The sequence below is a fragment of the Pygocentrus nattereri genome, chromosome 14 (assembly GCF_015220715.1).
Source record: "Pygocentrus nattereri isolate fPygNat1 chromosome 14, fPygNat1.pri, whole genome shotgun sequence".
Taxonomy (NCBI): Eukaryota; Metazoa; Chordata; class Actinopteri; order Characiformes; family Serrasalmidae; genus Pygocentrus; species Pygocentrus nattereri.
Window position 1 is genome coordinate 35,803,465 of NC_051224.1, and position 24,005 is coordinate 35,827,469.

At 41.9% G+C, this 24,005-nt stretch overlaps 2 protein-coding genes across 3 annotated transcripts; both read right to left on the reverse strand.

Moving 5' to 3' along the window:
• Positions 1-297: 297 nt before the first annotated feature.
• Positions 298-23,765, reverse strand: LOC108412730. Of its 2 annotated transcripts, none has more exons than XM_037544781.1 (4): positions 23,630-23,765; positions 20,783-20,830; positions 6,701-6,828; positions 298-4,683 (listed from the first exon to the last, which is right to left on the reverse strand). In XM_037544781.1, the coding sequence occupies exons 3-4, from the start codon at positions 6,792-6,794 to the stop codon at positions 896-898; spliced, it is 3,882 nt and encodes a 1,293-aa protein (XP_037400678.1). In that variant the 5' UTR covers positions 6,795-6,828; positions 20,783-20,830; positions 23,630-23,765; the 3' UTR covers positions 298-895. The 2 variants fall into 2 exon arrangements, with proteins under 2 accessions (XP_037400678.1, XP_017540373.1); XM_017684884.1 differs by lacking the exon at positions 23,630-23,765 and adding an exon at positions 21,062-21,125.
• LOC108412731 (putative uncharacterized protein DDB_G0271982) lies at positions 11,366-13,444 on the reverse strand. Its single transcript, XM_017684885.2, has 2 exons — positions 12,972-13,444; positions 11,366-11,889 (listed from the first exon to the last, which is right to left on the reverse strand). The coding sequence occupies exons 1-2, from the start codon at positions 12,999-13,001 to the stop codon at positions 11,431-11,433; spliced, it is 489 nt and encodes a 162-aa protein (XP_017540374.1). The 5' UTR covers positions 13,002-13,444; the 3' UTR covers positions 11,366-11,430.
• Positions 23,766-24,005: the final 240 nt, after the last annotated feature.

The following is a 24,005-nucleotide window of genomic DNA, read 5'->3' on the forward strand; positions in this document are numbered from 1 at the left end:
AGCTAGAATTAACAGTCTGGACATCATTTGGACTTGTCTCAGTCTGGACTCAGACTCAGATATTGTTGTTGAGATATTTATTTTCAGCTTTGAATAAAACTAGTTCAATTGTTTGTTACTACATAAAGTATGCTTTTAGGTTGATCTGACAAACCGGAAGTGCTGGAAATGTATCAGAAATTATTCAATTATGTTGGTATGCTTACATACTAAACAAAAAGCCAAAATCATATTCTTGGTCAGAGCTACGGCTGAAATTTTGATGTTTTTGTGATATGAACAGAATTTTCAAACAGGTTCAGATCAATTGGACTTTATTCATCCAAAGAAGTTCATATAAATGTCTTACAATTGTGCTTAATCAAACATACATAGCAAATGGTATAGCATTGATATTTCCTGGATGTCATTGCTGTCGGAACAAAACCTCATATCTCCATAATGGTAATTTCACAGGAAAAGGAAAAAATACACTTTACTTTTAATGTAAGTCAGTGGAACCAGAATTTGTTCCAAGTTATTCTGGGCCATTTCTCTAGGTCACTTCATCATGAAATTTGCACACAATATAAAGGGAAACAAGCATTTTTAAATTATGTCAAAAAAGTGAAAACGACAAAAACTATTTTGTTCCGACAGCAGCGATATATAAATCCCCCTCCTAGCAATGAACATATGAAAAAATATCTTGAACGTGTAAGTCCTTCCAGTACCAGCTAATAATCTCAGAAAATAGTGATTTACAAGAATTTCCCAATTTGCAAGGACGTTTCACAAGCAAGAAATTACAAGCAAGGTTCATTTGCTGCTTACATTTTCAGACACTGTATGAATATGCAAATGAATGATTATTTCCACTCTTTCACCACTGCACCCTTACAGATCACCCTGTGTTTTACTCGGGCTTAGTTACCTTCTCCCACTGTCTTACAACATCCTTGATTTTTTTAGCCTTCATTGCGACCGTCTTCAGACGTCTCTTTCTCTCCGCAATGACTTGTTGCTCACTTTCCAGCAGATCCTCTCCCTTTGCAATTTTGTCCAAAATGATACACTCTTGCTTAATTTTTTCCAGCCCAAGTATGCGGTCCTCGAATCCAGGCTTCTTCTCCTCCTTTTCTGTCTTAATGAGAATTTCAATGTACTCCCTTGTGGACAGGGATGTTGGCTTCAGCGCGATCGCATTTAGCCTCTGAAGGCAACTGGAGGACAGTTTAATGAGCTGCCTGAGCTTTTCCTCAATTACATCAAATTCAGATTCAAGCTCATCCAGCATTTGCTTGGTGTTCATGAATTTCCCTTTAGCTTTCATGAAGTTCTCCTTCAGCTCATCGATGGTTTGCTTCTCCATTTTTGTTTCGTAAGTCCACAAGGCTTTTTCCTTTATGTGAGCAGAATGATTGCATAAGCCAGAACAGACGGTGCAGTGTCCAGCCTCGTCCATTGCGGCACAAGTGCTTAAAGGATCATCTTCAGGGAGGAAGCAGTTAGAGTGACATGTGAACAGGCATTTGCTGCAGTTCACGGTGTAGCAATTAACTGGTGTTCTCTTTGCCTTGAGAACTGGCACCTCTTGCTCAAAGTTCTCATTTTGCTTCATGTTTGAGCTCTCGCTCTTCAAGCCCTCTTTGAAAGCTTTGATCCGATTTAGCATAGAAAGACCAGCAGTGATTTGTGGGGTCAGGTCAGCCATGGCTTTTTCGAGACGCTCTCGCTCCTCCAAGACCTCTTTAGTCAATGTCAGATCCTTGCTGTTGAGGACTCCAAGAGTTTTAATGAAAAACTTGCTCATTTGTTTGAAGTTGGAGGTCCAAACAATCTCCTTCAGCTTCTCATCGTCTTCCTCCTCCGCATCATCTTCACCCGAATCACTTTCAGAGGTATTTTTCACCTTCTTCTGGGTGTATATTACTGAGTTGTTGAACCTAAAGTGAGTGGGAGAGCCCTTGCTATCTTTGTGGCATGGCAAACCTGCTGCCTTGATGGCCTGAAGGACTGGGATATCTTTCCCATCTGCAAATGTCACCAGTATTATTATGTTCTCTGCAACATCTTTGCCAAAGATCGAGAGGACAGAGTCAAAGATGTACTTCTGGGCAGCACTAAGGCGGGCAAGGGAGGCTTGAACGACAAAGCAGACGGCATTAATATGGTTGATCCCCAAAGGACTGCAAAGGAAACTCTTCATCTTCTCAATGATAAGTTTATCCTGGTCCATTCCACGTGTGTCTCCAAATCCTGGAGTGTCCACAATGGTCAGAGAGTAGGGGACCTGGAAGCCTGGTTGATTATACAGCTCATATGATGTCACCTCAGATGTCTGACTTTCTGCTTGTGTGCGATTGGTGACTTCATGGATCAGTTTGAAGCGATGATGTTCCTGCCACTTCACGCCAAGAATGTAATTGACCATAGCATTTACAAGCGTAGTTTTACCAGCACCAGTAGACCCTAACAGCAGGAGCACTTTGTTTTGCCCTTGCTCTACTTTTCTTCCAAAGGCATACTGATTAAATTGCTCATTCTCACGAAATTTTTTTTCCTGGTTCAGAACATAGATGGAAGGATTGCCTTTCTTCAGGAGAAAGGATTTCTCCAAAAATAGCTGACTACTGGCCTCAGCTGACTTCATCTGCACCGATTTGTCAGACAGTTTAGTAGTCGTAAACATAGATTCAGGGGTGGGAAGGCTCATTCCTGCAGGAGCACAGTTGGCCAAAACCCTGATCCTATAATCGGTGTCTGCTCTCAGTCCCTGAATTGTGCACTGTCTGTTCGCAATCCTTATAGACTCCCACACTTCGGCTATCTGCTCTTTTTTCGGTTGCTCCTGGAATTCCACCACATACCCGATGACCTGGATGTCCTTTCCAATAGATGTAGGCATGTCCCATGTGATTGTTATTTTATCAGACTCCTTAGATTTCAATTTGAGTGGTCCAGGAGGCCCGCATGGATGAGTTTTGAAAAATGCAGTTTCCTCGCTACTGAGGCTCACCCCTGGTCGGCACACAGCCTTGCATTTGAAGCGATACTCTTCATTTGGCTCCAGCTGCTTGATTGTAACACTGAGAGAATTCCCCTCAGTGGTCACCTCAGTCCAGTCTGAGCTTTGCACCGTCTGATGGGAGACACAATAGGACTCCACACTACTAATGCCGTGAGCTGGGGGCTTGATTTGCAAGTGGATTTGGTCATGCTCAGCTCTCAAGAAAGAGGGCACATGGGGCTCAGATGGAAGTTCAAACTCAGAGCTGAGGCATATGCCTTTCTCATAAACATGGATTGATGAGGCTGTAACATGATTGTCTGGAATGGAAACAATGAAGAAATCTATATTTTGTCTTCCATTGTTGGATCTTTTGAAGTCTAGAAATAGCTGGATGTTCTGCCTGGTAAGTGCAGACACATCCTTTGAGCAAAACCATTGTTCAGACTTTTTTGGGGCAGTTGCCTCATAGGAAAAGTGTTCCTCACCACTCCTTGACACTTCCTTTAGATAGTTCTCCAGGTCCAAAAGGTATGATTCTTCTTCTTTTAGAGAGGAGAATGCAAAAGCCACTACATAGTCAGTGTTGGCCTTCAGCACTGCTTTGTCCAAATCCTTGCTGGAGGAAAGGACTGGGACTTCTCTCATGATCTCCAAGTAGGATCTGATGATATTCATTTCCCGTTCTCTGTCATTTAGGTAAGCAGACATCAGGACACTTTGGAATGGGGATCTTTCCTTCGAGGTTAGTAAGGTCACCAAATCTTGTTCCTCCTTACCTCCACCTCTTATAGATGGAAGAAGTTTGCTGAGCTTTTTCTGGAACACCAGTTTATACTCCGAACTCAAGCTTTTGAATTTCCTGAGCTTTGCCTTGATTTCTGGAAACTGAATAGCCATGTCAACTTTCATCAGGTCCTGACACTGCATATCAGCATCATCCAGTTCATCCATGATGCGCTGGGCACCCCGTACCAGACCAACGCTTATCTCCCTGACCATCTGGGCCGCTGCTGTGTCCAGTTTCCTCAGGGGGTAGAGCCATGCAGATACAGGCACTGCATGTTCTCCATTTTCCCCCAAAAGCTTTGGGATTTGGGAGTATACCTTAATGGCTTCTTGGTAAGAAACTGGATTACTTTCCAGAGCAAAATCTCCATGAAAGGTACAGGTAAATTTATTGGTGCGCTGATTTTCATCATCAGTCATGTCCAAAGAAGCCTGACCTTCAATTGATATTGTTGGAATGTTTTTGATACATGCCTGTAGGTTCCCGTGTATTTCTTGGTGACTTTCATTGGACGAAACCTCTTGGTCAAAAACAAAAAATGCCTGGGCTCCATACAGCAAGGCAGTGACCACATGTGTGGCGGAGCCCTCCTCAAATACATTACAATGCTTAACGTTTCCTATCCCAAGATGCTCCATGGTCAGCTGCTCAAAGCGTGTAGTAGATTTGTACTGTAGGGTGACTCGAGACTGGCGCGTTGATTTTTTTTTATCATTCAAATATTGAGCTGAACCTTTCACACTGACTAACCCACACAGAAAGCTAGCCTCAAGAGACGCATTCACATTCAGAGCTGACAACTTTTCTTCAGAGGAATCTGATGCAATGATTTTGAATTCAGTGTTGGGCTGTGGACGCACATTTACATTTCTCATCAGCGTCTCCGAATCCCAGAGTGTGATCCCTGTGATAAAGAAATGATACGAAACATTCACAAAGAGACAAACAAAAAAAAATATAGGGCAAATTTTTGAGAAGCAATTTTTTTAAGCATTATTGTACAATGCATTGTTTAGCAGAAAAGGGGGGCAACTCTATATTAGTGCTCATGGTTTTATAATTGACTGTCCAACAAGTTCACATAGGAATGGTGTTTAGTTGTCATAGTGGTTTAGTTCAATGCAAACTGTGAAGCTTATATGTGATGTGTTAATATGTACAAGCAGGGCATACTGTGATCAGTCTCATGTAATATCAGATTTGGCTTTAGTTTTGTTGAAAATATTTACTCTTATACAACCCCAATTCCAATGAAGTTGGGACATTGTGTAAAACATAAATAAAAACAGAATACGATGATTTTCAAATCCTTTTCAACCTATATTCAATTGAATACACTTCAAACACGAGATATTTAATGTTCAAATGGTTCAACTTTATTTATTTTTTTTGCAAATATTCACTCATTTTGAATTTTATGCCTGCAACACATTCCAAAGAAGTTGGGACAGGGGCAACAAAAGACTGGGAAAGTTGAGGAATGCTCAAAAAACATTCCACAGGTGAACAGGTTAAAACAGATGAGTGTCATGACTGGGGATAAAGGGAGCATCCCTGAAAGGCAACAAGCAAGGACGGGGCGAGGTTCACCACTTTGTGAACAACTGCATGAGCAAATAGTCCAACAGTTTAAGAACAACATTTCTCAACATGCAATTGCAAGGAATTTAGGGGTTTCATCATCTACAGTCCATAATATCATCAAAAGATTCAGAGAATCTGGAGAAATCTCTGCAAGTAAGCAGCAAGGCAGAAAACCAACATTGAATACCTGTGAGCTTCGATCCCTCAGGCAGCACTGCATTAAAAACCGACATCATTCTGTAACGGATATTCCCACATGGGCTCAGGAACACTTCAGAAAACCACTGTCAGTGAACACAGTTCGTCGCTCCATCTACAAGTGCAAGTTAAAACTCTGCCATGCAAAGCGAAAGCCACATATCAACACCACCCAGAAATGCCGCCGGCTTCTCTGGGCCCGAGCTCATCTGAGATGGACTGACGCAAAGTGGAAAAGTGTCCTGTGGTCTGACGCGTCCACATTTCAAATTGTTTTTGGAAATCATGGACGTCGTGTCCTCCGGGCCAAAGAGGAAAAGGACTGTCCAGATTTTTATCAATGCAAAGTTCAAAAGCCAGCATCTCTGATGGTGTGGGGGTGTGTTAGTGCCCATGGCATGGGTAACTGACACATCTGTGAAGGCCCCATTAGTGCTGAAAGGTACATACAGGTTTTGGAGCAACATATGCTGCCATCCAAGCAACGTCTTTTTCAGGGACGTCCTGCTTATTACAGCATGACAACGCCAAGCCACATTCTGCACGTGTTACAACAGCGTGGCTTCATAGTAAAAGAGCGCGGGTACTAGACTGGCCTGCCTGCAGTCCAGACCTGTCTCCCATTGAAAATGCGTGGCGCATTATGAAGCACAAAATACGACAAAGTAGACCCCGGACTGTTGAGCAACTGAAGTTGTACATCAAGCAAGAATGGGAAAGAATTCCACCTACAAAGCTTCAACAATTAGTGTCATCAGTTCCCAAACACTTATTGAGTGCTGTTAAAAGGAAAGGTGATGTAACACAGTGGTAAACACGCCCCTGTCCCAACTTCTTTGGAAGAAGTGGTGTTGCAGGCATCAAATTCAAAATGAGTGAATTATTTGCAAAAAACAATAAAGTTTATCCGTTCGAACATTAAATATCTTGTCTTTGTAGTGTATTTAATCGAATATAGGTTGAAAAGGATTTGCAAATCATCATCATTCTGTTTTTATTTCTGTTTTACACAGCGTCCCAACTTCATTGGAATTGGGGTTGTACTTTATTAATGTTTTTACTTGTACATAAGTATCACCACAGTAACAGTACTCTTATTTAAACAGGGATTTTAATGGAGAATGGATGCTTTTCTGTACCTGGAATGAGGGCATCTCTGCGGCAGTCATACAGCATTCCCAACTGGAAAGGTCGGCCAAGAACAGCTAATTCAAAGGTCTTTGAGTCGGACATCTTTTGGGTCAAATAGCAGATTAGCTACAAAGACCTGAAACATTAGATTAGTCAGCATTATATTATTGAAACACAACTGGAAAAGATGTCATTAAATTAATAAACACAACTTTAATCCTACTCTATTGATTCAAACTGAAACTGCATACCCACAGCTTTGAGGCCTCACTGAACCTAACTGGCTAGCATGCCCTAACAGAGGAGGATTGTCTCAGGTATAATTGTACAGAGCTTTGCTTTGTTACTAGGTACTTGGGTTGATTGACAGAAAATGCCATGCTATGAATAACAAGCATTTTACAGATCTGTAATTCAGAAACAATCTTTATTATCAGTGTATTTTCGTGGAACTGCTATTCGTACCCTCCTCTGATCAGCTGTTGACAGTGGTGGACAGTAACGAAGTAAATGTAATTCCTGTACTTAAATTGATTTTTCGTGTATCTCTACTCCCCGTGACCCTGACGGAGAAGCGGCTTGGAAAATGGATGGATGGATGTACCTCTGCTGAAGTATTTCAATTTTTGGCTACTTCTTACTTTCACTCCATTACATTTCAGTTACCAGTTTCAGTAAATCAAATATCTTACTTTTTAGTCCACTACATTATGCGAAATCTGTCGTTCCTTTTGGCTTATGTGTGCATAAAAACGTAACGTCAGAACGAAAGAAGAGTGAAGCAAGAACACTAATCATCAGTTCTTTTGATCATTTTAATAGACATCAGCATCACTAATTAATGACATTCTATTCAAATATATGTGTTGCAAGAGAGACACTGGAGTATTTTCATCTAAAATGAGTTCATGAAGCGAGTCCTGTTATAAAAATGATAAGAGGACCAGATCAGAGCCATAATTACTTTTACTTTTGATACTTAAGTACTTTTGAAGGCAAATACTTTAGTACTTATACTCAAGTGGAGGTCTAAAGGGAGGAGCTTCTACTTTTACTGGAGTAATATTTGACCTTGGGTATCTCTACTTTAACTCACGTACAAGGTTTGTGTACTTCATCCACCAGTGGCTGTTGGCTCTGCTTTGCTAAAGTTCCTTTTGCTACTGTAGAAATGCTTAAGGAAAGACCTGCTGTGACCTTTCACCGAACCAACACATCCCCCTCTATCATCCTTGGTTTCATTCAGGGGCACATTCACTCACTTTTCAAACTCCAGAGCTACTCTCAACACAATAAGAAAGACAATAAGGTTATAAGGTTAAGAGAAAATCCTATTTGGTGCACTATGTGAAATTTTACCTCTAGCAGCATCTGCAACTACATTAAATATCCAGGCATCACTCTGGTCAGTTTTAAATCCTGGATCCTCCCCATACCACTTATATTGTCTTGTTTATTTATTTACTCATGTATTTATTTATTTATTCATTTATTCGCTGGGATTTTGGGATCTCTGTTTTTTCCATTTTTTGCCTCTTTTGTGACAGGGGCAGGCGCTCCCTGAAGATTTTATGTATATACTTTAAAAATTCATACACAAAAGAACATGTACCATGTTCTGTCCAGTCTCACGAGTCAGCTCCAGACTCACTTTTGCCTTTGCTGTGGTTTTATGGGTGCAAACGTTTTTATTTTGCTACACACTGCAGAGGGACGTCACTGAAACAACCAATACCAGATAAGCATTATTGGTCTTATTAATAAATGTCGCCCCATCAAATAAAACCAAGTACGTTGGCTACTAAAATGGATGCTGAGTAAAGCAACTATCGACCGTTCTCTGACAAAACACACAAATCTCCTGAACAGAGTGATTATTTTGATTGCATGGAGGAGAAACACTATGAGAAAATATGTTTTGTGTAGCTGGTGTGTGATTGTGTGGCTGGTAGGCCTGTGGTAAAGATAATGGGGTCAAATCTGTTTAAAATTAAAATGCTATGGAAAGGAATCTGCACATTCACACAACAAGTAATGGACATGACGTTACAAAATGAAGGGCAGTAAAAGACTGACAGTTTTCCGGTTGTTTACTATTGACGCAGTAAAAGCAAAAAAGAAACTGATGGCAAACTTTGAGGAACTCAGTTTATTTCAGGAAGCATGGATTTGGCATGAAGCCTTCCTGAAAAGGTCGAGAACCACCCTGCTAGTAATCACATCATGGTGAAAGCTGCCCTTTCTGATGTTTGGTCCAACAGCAGCTAAACCTCTCGACTACATGGTTAAAAATGATAGTTCTTCAACACTGCCAAAAAAAATGGCATTCTTACATATAGTCAATAAATCTAATATTTCTCTAATATATATAAAGCTTGTTGTAAGCTTAATTGAAGATTAATTAACTTATTAGTAGACACATTTTCATTTGTTTTAAGTAATTGTATTAAGTAAAACCTATATTGGCAGTGATCTGCCAATATAGAGAGAAATGTACTTGAAACCAGCAAAATGATCTGCCAGTTTAGTGAGATCATTTTTCTTAATAAAATTACCTGAAACAAGTAAAAAGTGTCTAGAAATAAGCTCAATAATCTTATATCAAGTGCCCAACAATCCCAAAATGGGAAATATGAGATATATTGACTAGAATTAAGATCATTTCACTTGCTAAGATGCATTTTTTGCAGTAGTGTTCTTTAGTAATGAAAATGGTTCCTTTCCATGATTTTAAGGGTTCTTTGCATCATGAAAAGGTTCTTCAGATAGATGGAGAATGTGCTGTAGATGAGTCTATAAAGAACCTTCTTGAAAAGGGTTCTCTGTAGCACCATAAAGGGTTCTTCTATTGTTACAATGTCAAGCTTGTTACAATAGTAGAACCCTTTTTGGTGCTATATAGAACCATCTACAGAACATTCTCCATCAATCCCAAGAGCGCTTTCATGATGCCAAGAACCATTTAATCATGCAATGGGACCATTTTCTTTACTAAAGAACCCTGGAAGAACCATCATTTTTATTCGTGTATGTCTGGACGCTTCACACAACAAGTAGACCTTAATGCTGGACATTTGCCACAATAAATCACACTTCAACGTTTATGAATGTAAAAGTAAATGTTTATTGCGTTTTTGTTGAGTAGGTGGACAGCAGTGCTGAAAAACAGCAAAACTTTACAACACAGAGCAATCATTTAAGGGCGATTTGTCAGATTTGGTCTGAATCATTCAATAGTCGAGATCATTCTGAGCGGTTTGATGTGAAATGGTTCATTGTTGAGAAACCGAGAGGAACAAGGGTCACAAGGGCAGTTGCAGGGATGAATAGCAGCTCAGTCTTGCTAGGATTGAGCTTTGGGTGGTGAGCTGCCATCCATGAAGAGATGCCAGTCAGACATGCCGAGATGGGACTGGAAACCTGGGTGTCAGAAGGTGTCGTGCCATCAGCATAGCATATAGCAGTGATAAGAGAAGCTATGAGAGGAAATTACATCATCAAGAGAGCGAGTATAAAGTAAAAATAGAAGAGAACCCAGCACCAAGCCTTGTGGGACACCAGAGTAGAGCCTGCAATGGAGAGGATGTGGACCCTCTCCATGATACTATAACACAAACATAGCCATTTTCTTTACTATCCAAAACTACCAGTGAACATACATGTGACTTCTGAGACTGTATCTGTAATATTGATGGTAAAATAGCAAAGAATCTTAAAAAAATGTTTTTACAACATCTAAACTTTTCTGAATTTTTGAATCTTAGCATTAAATTCTATAGACGTCTGGTTCCTATCACCACCACTGTGAACAATTCTGACTCATCGAGTTTGTGTAGAATGGAGTGTTTCATGCCAAACCACTCTGAAGGACTGCGCAAATCTTAGCCATTGTATATTATACATAATATAAAAAAAATAATCAATCAGGGGTCTGCAACATATGGCTCCAGAGCCACATGAGGCTCTTTTACTGCACTGTTGCAGCTCTACAGCACAATTAGCTTATATGTAAAATTAAAATAATCCACCTTTACAGTAAAATAAAGCTTTGCTGATCCTTCAATGCAGTTTTAACAATAAATGGTCTTAAACGCTGGAGTTAATGTAGAACTGCCGATTCACCCAATAACCCTGAGGGTTGGCGCCCAGACTGCTGGTCACCACAGCAACTCAGACAACAGTCTCAGCTAGCTATTTAATAAAATGGCAAAGAGAGAGATTTAAGATGAACATTGATCAATTGGTGACAAATAGACTTTTATAAGCTTTTATAACCACTCCAGCTGGTTTCCTGATACGTTTAATCTGCACTGAGAAACTGCAGAACACTAAAAAAACTCAGCTGCTTGTTGGAATTTTCTTGTTCCACCTTAAATGGTGCAGCAGTCACATCCTAGCACCTCAAGCACCATTTAAGGTGCAACGAAAAATTAGAGCAAGAAGGTGGCAAATAAGAAGCGTCTTCAGCCTCGTAAAAAGTCGAACTTTAATGTTAAATGTTCTACCTTTGCAAAAGTTTCCTGCCAGAGATGCGAGAAAAGCAGCTATAGCTAACCTAAAGCTTAAAGCAGAGCAAAGTAACTCTCGTTTATTTTATATTTTTTAGCCTTTTACTAGCACATCAGCACATACTGAGACATATTTACAGCCAAGATGGTAAAAGGGACATTAAATGTGGTTTGATTTTTTTATTGAAAGGACAAAATGGCTCTTAACATTTGGGTTGCCGAGCCCTGTCTTAAGCACTTAATTTCTTCTGGATTCTCTCCTTTTCCTTCTGTTCTGTTGCTCGCTGCTGCTCTATCACTTTCCTCTGCTCCTCCTCTCGCTCGCTTTGCAATCTTTCTATCATTTCTTTCTCTTGCTGCAGTCTCCGCTGCTCTTGTTCCAAATTCCAGCGCTCTCTCTCCCACTGACGCTCCCGCTGCAGCTGACACTCCCGCTCCTGCTGACGCTCCCGCTCCTGCTGAAGCTCCCGCTCCCGTTCCTGCTGACGCTCCAACTCCCGCTGACGTTCCAACTGCAGACGCTGCGACTCCCACTGACGCTGCAGCTCCTCCAGACGTGCCCTCTCCTGCTGACGCGTCTCCTCTTGTGCCCGTCTCACCTGATCATCGCATGAGGAGTCATTGCCCATTTTCGGTGTCTGTGTGTTACTCTGATGACTTGAGATTGTGCTCTGCTCTGAGAGGAAAACCTGTAAGGAAAAAAACTTGCATTGAAATAACATAGAAACAGTTGTTATGTTGAGAAAACAATGAATTGTTTGTGGGAGTTGGATTAAACTGGCTGTTCCCAATGATTAAAGTGGCCCTGATAACCATTTATTTACATTTCAAGTACAATTTGTACAGTATATTTAAACACTAACCTTCTTTCAGCTTTTCAAATCTTTAACTTTATATATATATATATATATATATATATATATATATATATATATATAAAACCTTGAATCTGAAAAATGCTAACTTTACAGGAGAAGGAAAAAACATATTTTACACTTAATGTCAAAGGAATCAGACTTTTTTCCAAAATCATTTTAGACCATTTCTTTTGGTCCATTTATCATGAAATTTACACACAGTTTACAGATAAGAACAACAAAAATTGAGATACAAGGTTTTGTTCTGACAGAAATGCATATATATATATATATATATATGTGTGTGTGTGTGTGTGTGTGTATGTGTGGGTGTGTGCCGGTGTTTGTGTGTATATAAAATCACTGTTTGGACAAAACCTTGTATATCCATTTTTGTCATTTATTGATTATTATGATTGGACCAACAGCCATGGTCCAAAATGACTAAATTATATAAATACAATCTTTTTACATTAACTGATACTGAAAATAAAGATTTTTTTTTGCACAATGTTGCTTGGTGTGTTCAATTTAGTTAACTATAAAGAGGCATCCATGATCAGGTATCATATATATATATATATATATATTCACTTTTACAGCTATTTGTTGGTTGCCATGCTGGTTGTTTATGATTAAGGTTATTTAAAACATGGGTTTATTTCTAATCTGCCTGGCTATCATCACAGCTTCACACCACCTGTGCTCACTATGCGTTTTCAGCTACTGTAGATGATGCTAACTACTTGGCTAACTCTCATTGGCTGTAGCTACAAGCACAAGCATTGTTGTATTGGTGGGTTTAGGAGTCTATTTCATAATATACATGCTACCTCCTTATTTTGCAGACTTGCCTTACTGTTATAATCTTGTTTTTTCAGTATATTATTCATCCACCCTGCAGAGAAACTCACCAAAGAAATCAGCTTCTGCATCCAGCACATTCTACTCTGAGCAGTGGAATGTTTACTTCTCAGACAGTTCAATCCAGAGTCGCCGTTTAGTTGAAGCCAGGAAAAAAGGTTGAAGCTAGAACCTGGTCCAGAAAAGAGCCCTCTTCTGGACCAATCAGTAACAGCCACGACAATGATTAATGCCAAATAGTGACACAGAATGAGTTAAATGGATAAAACAATGGCAAATAGCAGCTAATAATATTGATTAGTTTAATGTTGTAAAACACAGTCTCACAGTCTCGTTTCAAAAACTACTAATATGACCAGACCTACCTCGTAAATGTAGTAATGAAAGAGAGAAAGAGAGGCGGGTGATTTCACTGTTTTGAGATTATGTATGTAATGTTTTCTGTAAGTGTCTGTGATGCAACTGAAATTCTGTGTGTCACGAGTTTTAAACGGACTACTCTCAGCATATGGTTTAGGATGGACTTTACACCCTAACAAATATATATATATACATATATATATATATATATATATATATATATATATATATTCAATTCAACTTTATTGTCATTATACAATACAGTACAGTATAACGAAACACTATCGGGCTACTTTTCCAGTGCAGTAATAAAAGATGCATAGTAAACAGTGCAAAGACAAAAGTCAGTAAAAGACAGACAAAATGTGCAGAGTCAGTAGGTACAGGTGTCAAATGTAGACAAGATGTGCGTAGGCAAGTGTTATAGGTGTATTGGATGTATAGACAGTTAGTGCATAGTCAGATATTCAATTGTATCAGGTATATAGACAGGAATGTGCTGGTGAATTGCAGTACAGTACAGTAAATGCAGAAGTACTAGTAGTGTAAACAGTGGTCTGTATATAAAGTGTACAGTGCAGGTACAGAGTAGCAGCATAATGTTCAGGTAAGCGGAGAGCTAGCCCAGCTGCTGCACACACACATTTATGGCATTCGGCTGATGCTCTTATCCAGAGCGACTTACAATTGAATTATTTTATACAGGTAGGCCAAGGCGGTGTTAGGAGTCTTCCCCAAGGACTCTTATTGGTATAGTGTAGGGTGCATCCCAGGTGGGGATTGAACCCCAGCCTACAGTGTAGAAGGCAGAGGTGTTAACCACTACACTAACCAACCACTACGCACACACACACACACAATATAAAATGATAACGATAAAACAGCTCAAATGAATTAAGTAATTCTAAAGAGTTGTGAAGCAACTGATCACATATACAACATGCAAATTCTCGCAGCTGATGACCAAAGCTGCCTGGACCTTAAGTTGGACCTTAAGACCATTGTTGGGGTGCGTTTAGATTGTTTATACTATGATTGGAAAAATTTACCCAAAATGTTTTTGGGTGATTGTGTCGTGTTCCTTCCACCATATGAGGTGGATATAGAAGCACAATCAAGAGTTTACACTCAAAAAATCTTGGGTGTTAACTCTACACCAGGCATGTCAAACTGGGGACCTTCCGGGACAAATTGCTGCCAAGATTAGCATTTACGTTCATCTAATGCTCAGTTCAGTTCAGTTCAGTTCATGAAGGCCTTGCTAATTAGATGAAGAGCTGAATCAGGTGTGTTTAATGAAGCACTGTGCTAAAATCTGCACTGTTTTGTCCTACAAGGACTGAAGCCTGACACATGTGCTGTATAGCATCTTCAGCAGAGCAGCGGTGACACACAACACGGTGTCCACACAACACAGGCCAACTGAGTTAGGAAAGCGGGCAGAAAGAAAAGACTGAGAGGGGCATGACTCCCCTTATTTAATGAACCGTGGACAATAACTGTCAACACACAATTATTGCTTTTCTTCAGCATCACCATTACAAGACAACACAACCCAAGAAAATCAAATATTACAATAAAAATATTAACTTTAACTTTAACACCCAACAGCAAACCCACACCAACCATACATGGAAACCAAATGAAACAGTAAACTGTGCTTTACCCAGCACCACTGCTGTGTCTGATCCACTCGCACCACACAACACACACTAACACTCCACTACCACATCAGTGTTACTGCAGTGCTGAGAATGATCCACCACCCAAATAGTACCTGCTCTTTGAGGGTCTATGGGGGTCCTGACCACTGAAGAACAGGGCAACAAAGTATCAGAGAAACAGATGGACTACAGTCTGTAACTGTAGAACTACAAAGTGGAGCTATACAGTAAGTGGAGCTGATAAAATGGACAATGACCACCACCGATGGGAGGGGCAGTAGTAGGGGTGCGGTGCATTGTGGATCGGGCAGTGTCCGTAGGCGTGGGCCTTGGCGTTCTGATCCTCGGTTGCTGAAACTGGCTTTTGGAACTTGGAACGTTACCTCACTGGCGGGGAAGGAGCCTGAGTTGGTGCGCAAGGTTGAGAGATACCGGCTAGATATAGTCGGGCTCACCTCAACACACAGCTTGGGCTCTGGGTCCAATCTCCTTGAGAGGGGCTGGACTTTTTTCTTTTCTGGAGTTGCCCATGGTGAGAGGCGGCGGGCAGGTGTGGGCTTTCTCATAGCCCCTCGACTCGGCGCCTGTATGTTGGGGTTTTCCCCGGTGGACGAGAGGGTAGCTTCCCTACGCCTTCGGGTTGGGGAACGGGTCCTGACTGTTGTCTGTGCTTATGCACCGAACAGCAGTTCAGAATACCCAGCTTTCATAGAGTCCTTGGAAGGGGTGCTTGAAAGTGCTCCTCCTGGAGACTCGATTGTCCTACTGGGGGACTTTAATGCTCACGTGGGCAATGACAGTAAGACCTGGAGGGGTGTGATTGGGAGGAATGGCCTCTCTGATCTGAACCCGAGTGGTGTTCAGTTTTTGGACTTCTGTGCAAACCACAGTTTGTCCATAACGAACACTATGTTTGAACACAAGGATGTCCATAAGTGCACATGGCACCAGGACACCCTAGGCCGCAGTTCAATGATTGACTTTGTTGTCGTGTCAGCGGACTTGCGGCCATGTGTACTGGACACTCGGGTAAAGAGAGGAGCTGAGCTGTCAACTGATCACCACCTGGTGGTGAGTTGGATCAGGTGGTGGGGGAAGATGCCAGTCAGACCAGGCAAACCCAAACGTATAGTGAGGGTTTGCTGGGAACGTCTGGCAGAAGAACCTGTCAGATTGATCTTCAACTCACACCTCCGTCAGAACTTCAACCAGATATCGGGGGAGGTGGGGGACATTGACTCAGAATGGGCTATGTTCCGCTCCTCCATTGTTGAAGCGGCTGACTGTAGCTGTGGTCGCAAGGTAGTTGGTGCGTGTCGGGGCGGTAATCCTCGAACCCGGTGGTGGACACCCCAGGTGAGAGATGCCGTCAAGCTGAAGAAGGAGTCCTACCGGACATGGTTGGCCTGTAAGACACCAGAGGCAGCTGGCAGGTATCGACAGGCCAAGCGATCTGCGGCTTCAGTCATTGCCAAGGCAAAAACCCGGGTGTGGGAAGAGTTCGGTGAGGCCTTGGAAAGTGACTTTAAGTCAGCTCCGAAAAGATTCTGGCAAACCGTCAGGCGACTCAGAAGGGGAAAGCAGTGTGCCACTAGCACTGTATATAGTGGAGATGGTGTTCTGCTGACTTCGACTGAAGACATCATTGGGCGGTGGAAGGAATACTTTGAGGACCTTCTCAATCCCACCAACACGTTCTCCAGTGAGGAGGCTGAGTCTGGGGACATGGGAATAGGCTTGTCCATTACTGAGGCCGAAGTCGCTAAGGTAGTTAAGAAGCTCCTTGGTGGCAAGGCTCCAGGGGTGGATGAGATCCGCCCTGAGTTCCTCAAGGCTCTGGATGTTGTGGGGCTGTCTTGGCTGACACGCCTTTTCAACATTGCGTGGACATCGGGGGCGGTGCCACTGGATTGGCAGACTGGGGTGGTGGTGCCTCTTTTTAAAAAAGGGGACCGGAGGGTGTGTTCCAACTACAGGGGAATCACACTCCTCAGCCTCCCTGGCAAGGTCTATGCAGGGGTACTGGAGAAGAGAGTCCGGCTTATAGTCGAACCTCGGATCCAGGAGGAACAGTGTGGGTTCCGCCCTGGTCGTGGAAAACTGGACCAACTCTTCACCCTCTCCAGGATTCTGGAGGGTTCATGGGAGTTTGCCCAACCAGTCCACATGTGCTTTGTGGATCTGGAGAAGGCATTCGACTGTGTTCCCCGGGGTATTCTGTGGGAGGTGCTTCGGGAGTACGGGGTACATGGCTCTTTGCTACGAGCCATTCAGGCCCTGTACAAACAAAGCAGGAGTTTGGTTCGCATGGCCGGCAGTAAGTCAGACTTTTTCCCAGTGAGAGTTGGACTCCGTCAGGGCTGCCCTTTGTCACCGATTCTATTCATAATTTTTATGGATAGAATTTCTAGGCGCAGTCAGGGGATGGAGGGTGTCCGGTTTGGTGACCTCAGGGTCACATCTCTGCTGTTTGCAGATGATGTGGTCCTATTGGGGACATCAGGCCGTGAACTTCAGCTTTCACTGGATCGGTTTGCAGCCGAGTGTGAAGTGGCCAGGATGAGGATCAGTACCTCCAGTACCTCCAAATCCAGTATCTCCAAAGGGTGGAGAGCCCTCTCTGGGTCGGGGATGAGCTCTTGCCTCAAGTGGAGGAGTTTAAGTATCTCGGGGTCTTGTTCACGAGTGATGGTACAAGGGAGCGGGAGATTGACAGACGGATTGGTGCTGGGTCAGCAGTGATGCGGGCTCTTTACCGGTCTGTTGTGGTAAAGAAAGAGCTGAGCCATAAGGCAAGGCTCTCAATTTACTGGTCGATCTACGTTCCCACCCTCACCTATGGTCATGAGCTTTGGGTAATGACCGAAAGAACGAGATCGCGAATACAAGCGGCCGAAATGAGTTTCCTCCGCAGGGTGTCTGGACTCTCCCTTAGAGATAGGGTGAGAAGTTCGGTCATCCGGGAAGGACTCAGAGTAGAGCCACTGCTTCTTCACGTCGAGAGGAGCCAGTTGAGGTGGTTCGGGCATCTTGTTAGGATGCCTCCTGGACGCCTCCCTTGGGAGGTGTCACAGGCAAGTACACCGGGGAGGAGACCCCGGGGAAGACCCAGGACACGCTGGCGTGACTATATCGCCCAGCTGGCCTGGGAGCGCCTCGGAATCCCTCCCAGGGAGCTAGTGGAAGTGGCTGGGGAAAGGGAGGTCTGGGCTTCATTGCTCAGGATGCTGCCCCCGCGACCCGAACCCCGGAGAAGCGGAAGATGATGGATGGATGGATGGATGGATGGATGGATGGATGGATGGATGGATGGATGGATGGATGGATGGACCGTAAAACAACGAGGTGGTCATAAATGTTACGCCTGATCGGTGAAAAGTCCAAGCTGCAGGACAAATGGTACAAACACAAAACTGCAGGCATAGAATTCCATCTATGGAGGTCTCGTCCCCTCATGTGCCTCCTCTTAGCGCTGGGCCTAACAACCACTGACCACTGACAAACACTGACATTAAAATTGTGATGCATTTTACAGCTGGACACATCATCTCAGCACATTGTGCTCTACCATGCAGTTCTCGCTTGTTATGACCTCAGCCTGAGACCTACTGAGCCTCACTGCTAGTTTCTGGATTTGAGGCTCTTATATCCTGTCCCCGGGCGGCACGGTGGCGTGGTGGGTAGCGCTATTGCCTCACAGCGAGGAGGGCCTGGGTTCGATTCCCCGGCCGGGCGGCCAGGGTCCTCTCTGTGTGGAGTTTGCATGTTCTCCCCGTGTCTGCGTGGGTTTCCTCCGGGTTTTCCGGTTTCCTCCCACAGTCCAAAGACATGCAGTCAAGCCAATTGGACATGCTAAATTGCCCCTAGGTGTGAGTGTGTGAGTGATTGTCTGTGTCTGTCTGCCCTGTGATGGATTGGCGACCTGTCCAGGGTGTATCCTGCCTTCCGCCCGAAGACTGCTGGGATAGGCTCCAGCATCCCCCCGCGACCCTGACGGAGAAGCGGCTTAGAAAATGGATGGATGGATGGATGGATATCCTGTCCCCTTTGCTCATAATTACTCTACTACTCTACCTTTCACCTGTGAATTTAACCACTGAACATGACTGGAAAAAGAAGCTCAACTAAAGTAATGCTACATGTACCATCCTCCTGCCTCCAGCTCGCTGAAATGAAACGCTTAATTCTTGGAACATGAACTAATAATTAAATGCGACTGTTAAACAATTGAATTTGTTCATAAATAATTCTAATAATTCTAAATTAATAACAATCACAGTCAATACATTCACACATAATTCAGGTTACTATATCTATAATATCATTATTACTAATCTGAGGAGAATGGTTAATTTGTGAAAAAAAAATTTGTGTAAAATTTGTGCTAATAAACTGCGATACAGGTTTATATGAAAGGGAAAACAAGTTTTTGTTTTTTTTTCAAGATCTCACATTATTTATGTCATTATCACAACACAACGAATGCTGTTTTCTCAAGATCTGCAGATATGTATGCCATTATCACGACATAGCAAATGTTATCTCCAGAAAACAATGCCCACCATGTTGTGATGATACAAATAACTCAAGATCTCGAGAAAACAGTATTCATTTTGCCATGATAGTGAGATAAATTTCACAAGATTTTGTAATAACAAATGAAAATAACTAATTATCATGGAAAATTGGAGTAAAACAACCTGTGAATCCATGGCCCTTGAGTCCTTCCCTAGGTTTGCCTTGAGGATAAGGTTTTTTGTTTGTTTGTTCGTTCGTTTTCATGTTGGGGGAGTCATGGGCTGGAGGTTAGGGTTCGATCCCCAGTGCTGACAGCACATGACTGAGGTGTCCTTGAGCAAGACACCTAACCCCCAACTGCCCCCCGGGCGCTGCGGATTGGGCTGCCCACCGCTCCGGGCAAGTGTGCTCACTGCCCCCTAGTCTGTGTGTGCTCACTAGAGTGTATGTGGTGTTTCACTTCACGAATGGGTTAAATGCGGAGGTGGAATTTCCCCGTTGTGGGACTAATAAGGGTCACTTAATCTTAATCTTAATGTTTCTTGTAAATAACTGAAAATGGCTTGTCTGTGTTAAGACAAACTCAAACAAATCAAGTTGATATTAATTGAATTAACCCATTTCTAACATGCACTTAAAGTATTACTATCCATAGAAAATAATGAGCAGAAATGCTAATCTTTAAAAAGAAAAATTCAACTATGTCAAATAAACAATGATGAATTGTGCTATTTGAGTCTGATGGGATTTCCACCTGATATCACGAGACCCAAACCCTAATAAATTAAGTCTGTTATGCATACAATAGGATATATTATCCTAATTTACTCAATTACTCAACTATTTTGAGTTGTAAGATTTTTTTTTGATAAATTTCAAAACTTTTTTTGGCTTCTGGCTCATTATTTGAATACTGGGCATGTCTTTCCTCATGTTTTACTTACTATTCCCTCAGGTCTATGATCAAATTTTATAATACAATTGATTGCTTAGCTTCATTATTGTTGCCTCAACTACATTCTCCACTGCTTAGTGTGTCTCCTAACTGACTGGACACTCCAGTGACCACTTAACTCTAATAAGACAAGTTGGATCAACATTAGTTAATTTAAGTAAATTATGCTGGATAAACAAAATTGCCTTATTTTGATAGAAAGCCATGTAATTGCGTGGAAATGCTTTCCATAACTCAGTTAAGCTCATGTAAGGAATGCTTTTCTGGGGTTTTGCTTCATACAGTACATGGCAAGTTGTGTGCTCCACTTATTATAGGCTAAAATGATGCCAAACATTCAAATCCAAAAGTAAAATGTACATACGGAAATGCAGAGTCGGTGGATTTCTTCAGTCTTCAATGTTACAGTGATCTGAAACAAAAAAGCAGTAATGTAATACAGCACTGGTTGTAAAATAAGCCTCAGCTACATGGTAGATGACCAGCTTTTCTCAGCTAATATCCATCCACTCTTCACTGTTTATCTCTCTATTCATCTTCAGCTTCATGTGTTTACTTCACTGTAATTAGAAAATGGCATAAAAAGCACATCAAATTAGAAAAAGGTTTTTTTAAAAGTACATAAAAATGGTTCCCCTCATACCCTTCAGCAAATCCTTTACTTCATTCAAGCTGTGCTGAGTGGATGTAACTTATTAAAACTGCATCCTTTTATGCTGTGAATTATGCTTGTCTTGCAGCATTATTACAGGCAGGAGGGCAGGTCTACTGAACACTCGTCCAATCAAAAGCGCTGAAACTGCTTGTTCACGTGTCAAACAAACTTCTGCAATGTTAGAAGACAGTCAACTTCTTAAATGATAGCTCTTCTTGTTTCCTAGTGGAACTGGTCATGCATACACTATGGACAGAAGTATTGGGACACCTCTCTTAATCATTGAATTCAGGTGTTTAATTCAGTCTCATTGCGACTGTGGGTTTTATTGGAAAGTGGAAGCATTTAGGAACCATAGCAACTCAGCCACAATGTGTCAGACCACGTAAAGTTACAAAGCAGGCCGCCGAGTGCTGAGGCACATAGTGCATAAGAGTCACCAATGCTCTGTTAAGTAAACAACTGCAGGGTTCCGAACCTCCTCTGGCATCAACATCAGCACAAGAACTGCACCGGGAGCTTCACGGTGTGGTTTTTCATGACCGAGCATCTGCATGTAAGCCTATCACATCACCAAACACTACGCCAAGTGTCGGATGGAGTGGTGTAAAGCACATAGGGAGTGATGAATCACACTACTTTATCTGTCAATCTGATGGATGGGTCTGGGTTTGGCAAATGGCAGGAGAACATTATTTTCGCGACTGCATTGTGCCAATTATAAAGTTTGGTGGAGGAGGGATAATGCTATGGGGTTGTTTTTCAGGGGTTGGCCTAAGACCCTTAGTTCCAGTGAAGGGAAATCTTAATCAAGCAAGGTCCATAAAGGTATGACTGGGTAGGGTGGTGTGGAAGAACTTGACTGGCCCACTCAGAGCCCTGACCTCAACACCATCAAGCATCTTTTGGATGAACAGATTGTGAGCCAGGCCCTCTCGTCCAACATCAGTGTCTGACCTCACAAATGCTCTTTTGGATGAATGGCCACAAATTCCCACAAACACACATCAAAATTTTGTAGAAAGCTTCCCAGAAGAGTGGAAGCAGTTATAGACCAACTCCATGTTAATGCCTATGAATTTAGAATGGGATTCATAAAAGCTCCTGTGGGTGTGATGTGTAGACAACACAGTTTAATGTTTAATGTCGACATATCTGTATCCAAATTTTTCATTTTTTGAGGAAACAAATAAAGCTGCTACTTTGGTGTTTCATGTAACTGTCAAGTTGCATCAAGTCAGTCTTGCAGGCAAATCACAAAGTTTCACTGTGCAAAGCCAGATGAAGCTTGAGGACATTACTGGACTCTAGCCTGTTTGGACTGGGATATGTAGATGGTAAATCACTCAGCAGTAAGCTTCTGCTAAATGCTGTAAAAGTAAATGTTAATGCAAATAAACAATTAAGATAATTAAGATCATAATGTAGACTGATATGGTCATTTGTAGTTTTCTCCTTACTGCTGTCCTCAGATGGTGGAGGAAGTCAAGCTTGCCTGGTGCAACTGACTTGTCACTGCGGCTAACACAAAGCATGTTCCACTGATGACTCTGTGACAGCTTTCTGCTGACCAAGGCTTACTGCCCCGCTCTAAACCACTCATGCCTTTGAGGAGAAATACTGCAAAAAAGCTCTTAAAGATCTAAGGGGCTGGTAAACATGACGATATGTCATCATTATTGGGATAAATTAAATTATGACTTGCTTTTCTGACTGCATCATGGGCACCATCCATACATCTAGAACATTCAACAATCATAAACACAAATCATTTGAATTCCATCAAACAGAGTACAAAAAAATCCCAACATAAACCAAGCAAACAATTTATCGCCAGGGAGGCATTACTGACCAGGACAGTGTTGGGCCTCCTACTGCTAGGAATTTTGAGGCAAGCCACTGCAGACGCAAACATTTGGTGCACAAATAGCCCTTGAATAAATAAAAATGTTGGCCCATTTCTGTTTTCAGTTATTAGTGATGAATGAAATAGTGTTTAGTGTGTATAGGACTATTTTTGTGTTACAACTTCGTTTGGCTTGAAAGGCAATTAGAAGAAATCTTGATTCAAATTCAAATCAAGTGTGTAATTATAATAGTGTAATAGTGTCATTGTTTTGGCATTTTGGTCAGGTACAGTCACAATTATAAAGTATTTACACAAGACAGTCACATGTGCCATATGTTACCCTACTCAGATATGGCATTATTTGGCATGTAAACGCTAAAAGAATTTTAATATCTTCATTTTTTGTTTAATGTGCTTAGGACCTCCTAAAATATGTACATTTTTGCTCACAGTTGAACACCTTTTTAAAGGTTATTAGTCTACAGTGCCTGTCTGCTAAAAAAAGTTTCACTGTTGGTTTGTTCTGTTCAATTGTTCTAATACAGTTAAATGTTTTAGAATTTTGTCCTTTCAACAAAAATTAAACCATCTTTGGAGCCACAACATTTTATGTCCATTTTACCATCTTGGCTGTAAATATGTCTCAGTATGGGCTAATGTACTAGTAAAGGCTAAAAAATATAATATAAATGAAAATGCAGACTTACTTTGCTCAGCTATAAGCTTCAGCTCAGCTATAGCAGTTTCTCTTGCATCTGGGACAGGAAACTTCCTCAAAAGCAGAACAGTTTCTTGTAAAACGTCTCTCAACGTTCAACTTAGGCCGAAGTCAGCTCCTCATTCGCCAGCTTCTTATTCAAATGTTCCTGTTCCACCTGAAACGGTGCCAGAGGATCCAGAATGTAACTGCCGCACCTCTAAAGGCGGAGTCAGAAAATTTCAGCAAGAAGCTGGCGAACGAGAAACTGACTTCGGCTTTCCAACTTGGTTTGACAGTGTTTAACAGTTTCTTGTTGCAGAGTAAACATATCAGGAAAGCAGCTGGAGAGATTATAAACTCAAATAAGTCCATTCGTCTCCAAA